This window comes from Zalophus californianus, chromosome 1 (assembly GCF_009762305.2).
Source record: "Zalophus californianus isolate mZalCal1 chromosome 1, mZalCal1.pri.v2, whole genome shotgun sequence".
Classification (NCBI taxonomy): Eukaryota; Metazoa; Chordata; class Mammalia; order Carnivora; family Otariidae; genus Zalophus; species Zalophus californianus.
Genome location: NC_045595.1, coordinates 39883954 through 39889953, shown reverse-complemented (window position 1 = coordinate 39889953; position 6000 = coordinate 39883954). Strand labels below are relative to the sequence as shown.

The 6000-nt window shown below is 33.6% G+C and overlaps 1 protein-coding gene across 2 annotated transcripts in view; it reads right to left on the bottom strand.

The window, feature by feature from the left end:
- Positions 1-965: 965 nt before the first annotated feature.
- The window catches only part of PPP4R2 (protein phosphatase 4 regulatory subunit 2), a 51005-nt gene continuing 45970 nt past the window's right edge, over positions 966-6000 (bottom strand). For both annotated transcript variants that reach the window (XM_027584168.2, XM_027584167.2), the window contains 4 exons: positions 5125-5199; positions 4745-4888; positions 3749-4038; positions 966-3493 (listed from right to left, as the gene is read on the bottom strand). In XM_027584168.2, the coding sequence (XP_027439969.1) occupies positions 3174-3493; positions 3749-4038; positions 4745-4888; positions 5125-5199 (829 nt within the window). In that variant the 3' untranslated portion in view covers positions 966-3173. The remainder of the gene's footprint in view (positions 3494-3748; positions 4039-4744; positions 4889-5124; positions 5200-6000) is intronic.

The window sequence follows — 6000 nt, the reverse complement described above, 5'->3', positions numbered from 1 at the left end:
CAAACATTGTAGCAGCTATAGATTCTGCCCAGTACCTTTATAAGTAAACTAGTATATTACATTTACATTATTTGAAAAATTACTGATTTTACAAATGCAAAAATGCATAAATACATGCCTATCTACACCAGCAAAACAAAGTACTCTGAACCTCCATGCTTTAACAGGCTACACCTTCAGGTGCAGGATTTCTGGGATGCCTTTCTAAGCCAAAGGGTTATAGCTCTCTGATGGGGAATTCACTGCTCTGTCCACACTGTTGAAAGGTGTAGTTACAATAAACCCTAACTGGTAATCAACAATTAAAATATGACATTTTCCACTACTCATTTCTGTTCTGCTACATTTTCAGAACTGAAAAGATGGTATTTTTTAAAATGTACTAGGATAATGTTTTCACTTTTTTAAAAGGGGAAAGTGCTAAAAACATATCACATGTATATTCTGTATCCTCATCAGCATTTCAAGTTCTTTTTACATGTTGGGTTCAGAGTCTAGATTCTAACAGGTAAACAATCTGCTCAAGGCCAAAAAAAAAAAAAAAAAAGAGAAAAAGAAAAAAGAAAATAACATTTTTAATCACTGAGGTCTTGCTTCTTCATTTAGGTCTTTTAATATGACTTTGCTGATGTGTGTTAAGAAAATGTGCCTAAAATTAGCCTTTAAAAAATTCACATCTGAATCAGTTACTATTAGAACTGATGTATTCAGTAAGCAAAGTCTGTGTAAGTGCACCTATGCATACTTGCGGAAATCTACTTCCAAATGGGCATCAGTATCTTAAACCAGCTGAACAAGGTTTCCCACTTTAACTACAAAAGTATTCCACCTATCCTAAAGGAGATATTCCATTAGCATTCTACAATTATCTGTATAAACAGCAACAAGTTTGATCTACGATCAACATATGAATATCTAATAAATATTAAAACTATTAAACTATAGATTAAAATGCAGATCTCTCATAGAGTTAAGTGATGGCATTTTGGTACATTCACCATTATTGTACTTTATTTAATAAAGAAATACATTTGCCCTTGCAAAAATAGCAATTGCAAGTTTACAAATAAAACCACAGACCTCAAAGTCATGACGCTAATTTTCAACTTATAACCAACAAAAGTAAATTGATTTGTTTACAAATGGTCCATGGCACAATTAAAACAAAAAATATCAAAAGGTCACAGGATCTTAAAGAATACGTTTATTGACAATAATTTCATAAATATTCTAAAGAAAATTTCAAAATTTCTGAACTTAAAATGTTTAAAATCTGTTCTCATTGGCAAAATATTCCTCAACAAAATAACAGGTCAACAGGCCGATACAAATGAATGTCACATTTAAAATTGGCTTCAACATTTTTGCAAAAAAAATTTTTAAAAATTTACAATGTGTGATTTTTCTCCCCTCCTGGGTACAGTAAATATTCAGTTTTTATGTCAACTACTAGACATATTCTTAAATATATCGTCAAGCTGCTGTGAACCTGACAGTCCAGTCAGTCAGTAGTATATTTACCCTATAAACATAAACGGAGCCAAATCATTTTGGTAATTTTAGTCATAGCAATTGAAGTAGTCAAAATGCAAAAGTTGTGGTCGCCACCCACATCACCCCAAAGATTATGATACAGTGTCAGAAATTGTTTGCATCAGTTTTATAAGTTCATCTGTGTACTTTAGTATCTGAAACTAAAAAAGGGATTCTTTTGTATTTTGATAAAAATGTACTCGAATATTTCATAACATTAATATTTATTGCTTTATATGAATACTGTATTGAAAGCCCAAGCATTCAGTTTACACACAGAAATTATACAATTATATACCGCTTCACAAAGGCAGTGAACACATCACATTCTACAAAATCTACTTTACAGAAATTTAAAAATTCTAAATATCAAAAGGTACAGCTGAAGAAACAGGTATAAATTTGGCAGCCAGTAATTTTGACAGGGAAGTTGCAGCTTGCATGACTTTTAAATATGTGAATTTGAAAATATTGAGTTTAGAGTAATCATTGTGCTTTGTGTTAATCTGAAAAATATAACACTGGCTGTCGAAGAAGCATGTTCAAAAATATTTAATTCACCTCAAAATGTCATACAAATTATGGTGGTTTCTATGCACCCCTAAAGCTTCAGTCATTTAGCTCCAGTACATTACTATAGTAATATATTAATTTTTCCAGTACAGTGGGGTTTCATACCTTTGACATTTGCATACTCTAGAATAATTTAGAAAGAAATGTGTAATATTCACAATGTTGAGAAAAGCAAGCAAAAGGTCAAGGAACCTGCCGGGTTCTTCTGAGATGGTCTCATGTCAGCATTCATTCTACAAAATAGTAAGCTAATGTTTGAACACAGTTTCCAAGATAAAGCATATTTTTCTCATAAATAATGAAGTCTTTTTCTCAGGCACCTCAGAAGTATACAAAAGAATTTTAGTTTGAACAGATCTCTTGGAATGTGTTTAACCTGGTATATCAACAGACTTATTTCCAGGGTTTCATTCACAAGGGCCAGATTTTATTTGAATTACTCAGAAGAGAAACTGAAACTGTCTTCTGAAAGAGGTGAACTCAATCATTACCAATAGAAAAAGTATCCACTGTATTCATCTCTTATAGAAACAGAAAAATATAACATTTCCCCCTTAGAATTATATATATATATGTATATATGACTTAAAGTTCCACTGTACAGTCAAACAATAAAATCTGGAAACCAGCATGAAACCCTATAATTCACATGTTAAAATGTTGAAACTATGACCAAAATATGAAAACTGCTAGAGTTGTCAGAAAGAGAGAAAAGATTTCTTGCACATGTATAAACTAAATGTGATAATCTCCAAAAGATTTTCAAAATTATAATTATTACCTTCCAGTTTAAAAACTTTAATTCTTAAAAAAAAAAAAAAAAAAATCTATACACAAACCACTGATTTGACCAGACCGAAAAAAAAAGTCAGCGGTAAGCAGGACCCAGAGGAGCTGATATTCACAGTTCTTACATGTACAACTCTTTCAGGATTTATCCCATAAAGTACTTTATTTTACAACCTGCTTCTCTTGTAAAACTAAAGGTCCACTTTATTACATAAAAGTTTTATACAGTGTAAAACCAGAACTGTATGTAAAATACTGCATCTACATTTTCTAAATAATTAGTCTTGTTCCATTGGTTCATCTGTGACTTCTGTGGTTTCGTCGTCATTTTCCATGCATGACTCTGAGAGAATCTCTCCAGTTTTACTGGAGTTGGATCCTACTAATTCTTCTGTCTCGTGGCAATCAGAACCACTACTTACAGGGCCTGTATTTTCACTACCTTCAGAATGTAAATCTTTCTCAGCTTGAGTCAGATCAGATTCCTCCATCTGATTATTTTCCTCAGAAGTCTCTTCATTCACAGTTAAGGCATCATCAGATTCTTTTTCTTGATTTTTTCTTTCTGGGATCATTTCTCTTGATGTCATAAAAGACTCTAAAAATAAGCAAATGTTGTTGTAGTTAAATTTTATTTTCAAAATACCTCCACAGTTAAGTTTCATGAATTCTGATATTCTACAGTTCAAATCATATCCCCTGAAACTCAGCAGCAACTACATACAGGTAGGAGAAAAGCCCAACATCAGCATTATAAGGAGTTCCATTATGTTAAATTCTTTCACACGCAAAATGAAGTACAAGAATTTGAGGATCTCCTTACTCCACCCTTTTACAGATGGTCTCTAAATACCTTCTTCTTCCTCTTCATCCTCGTCCTCATCCTCTTCTGTACAGTGCTGCCTGGTACAACTACTTTCCTTGTCTTTATCCTGAGGTGACGACGATGCTTCTGTCTCTTCTACCACAACCGAAGCAATCTCACTGGAAGATGTTTGACTGGCTGTCTCTCTGACTTCACTTTCTTTGTCAAACCTGAGTCTTTTTACCTCATGCCCCTCGGCTTCCACAGCCTCTTCATCTGGATGTTTATTTTTTACAGGGCTCACTGAGGAACCTTCTGATTCAGATGTTGCAGAGTCACTGTAAAGGTTTTTTGAAAGTGTCATTAATAAGACTGCTTTCATCTTCCACATTCTCATTTTTAAGGTCTAATCATTTTTAAAACTGTATTTCTGTGTCAAAGTTAAATTATAACATCTGGGTAAAGAAAAACACAAGAGAATAATTTCAAGGGAACCTAAACTGTGTCAAGAATATTTCCCACTAGAATGAGTCAAGTTATATGGCATTTCTGTTCAATTCTCCAGTAAGTTAAATGTCTTCCCATAAGGGAACTATAAGTCTTCCAGATGGACATACTCATGAAGACCTCTCACTCGTTTAGTCTGCTTTCCCTTAACGTGATGCAGAAAATCTGAGATGGGATATAAATAAAAGGTTTCCTTTAATGATCTCCAATGAGAAATAACACAAAATTTTCAACTCATTTATAAATCTTTTCAGGTTACTTTCAAAAACAAGAAATAGAAAACACCATAACCGCTTTACTTCCTTAAGATCCTATTATAAATCGGATCTCCCCAAATTAGCAGTTTTAAGCCTTCTCTCTGACCATCTTCATCATGTGCTAATGCTGAAAATGTCCAGAAGCCATAGACCACATTAAAACCTTGCTGTGTTCCTCAAAACAAGAGTATATAGTAAATAATGAGTGCTGAAAACAATGGATAAATGTCAACTTATTTTGAAAACATTTTTTGTTTTTAAATATACATCACATACAAACCTGTGATTTTTGTCCTCATTTTGCTGTAAGTTTGACTCTTTGCTGTCTGTGCTCTCAGGCAAGCCATTTGTTGTCATCGGGACTGACAAAGAAACCTTTGGTCGATTAAGTGGCCTGGGTGTTCCAGGCCCATTTATATTAGACCTAGGATAAGATAAATGAACATCGTTTTCCCATTTTGGTTAAGAAGTCACCCTCCCAAGGTTTGCTTATGTGAAGACATCACAAAAGTATTTACTCTAACTCTGACTTTCAGATTTAAGGGTTACCAAATTAATTGTTTAGTATATATCTTCCATAAAATGCCCAACTTTATTGAACCTGCTTCTCAAAATTAGGAAAATACAATTTCTCTGCGATATTAAAATCAATAATCTCACCGTTCAGTATAACTTGGTGAATTTCCAGGAAACATAACACCATTCATTCGATTTAAACTATTGGAATTGTTTTTCCTATGAGAAAAGAAAAAACACTATTATAGATCGTTTAGTTCTTTAATTTTGGTATGAGCAATAGGCCTAAAAGATCTTTTGTACGATCTCACAGTCACAGAACCAAACAGACTTTTGAGAGAAACAGCATTAAATTATGGGATTATCTTAGTATCTCATTTAACACAGGTATATTCTTGTGAGAGTTCTAAAAACAAACTGTTATTGTCTACGAAATCACATTTTATAAATCCAGTGTTTCTCAACAGGAGACAATGTTCTCAATTCCCCTTCACGGAGCCCACAGTCCCAGGGGACTTTTGGCAATGTCTGAAGACATTTTTCAGGGAAAGAGAGACTGGCATCCAGTAGGTAGAAGCCAAGGACAGTGCTAAATCTGCTTTAATTCCCAGGACAACCATTCATAACAAAACATCAATAGTGCCAAAGACTGTTTCTTAAACCAACACCTTAATTTGCTATATAAATCTTGACAACTGGAAATACTTTTCCATCATGAGGAAGAAAGTCATCAAGAATCTATTCCAAACCTGGAGTTATGCCCCAGAGATGCCACGGTAAGGTATCTAGGATGGGATCTCAGGGCCCTGAGTACCATGACAGTACATAAATCCACAAATCTTAAGATTACAGTAAATCATCAATCACTTTAATCCAAACCTCTTTACTAGAAAAACTTACAGATAATATCACTGGTAATATTCTACTTGAGGGACAGGGTGGTAGGTTCACAAGTATTTATAAATGTTATCCTGCCTCATTCCATACAAAATAAATGTAACCTAATTTAAAGACTAATGT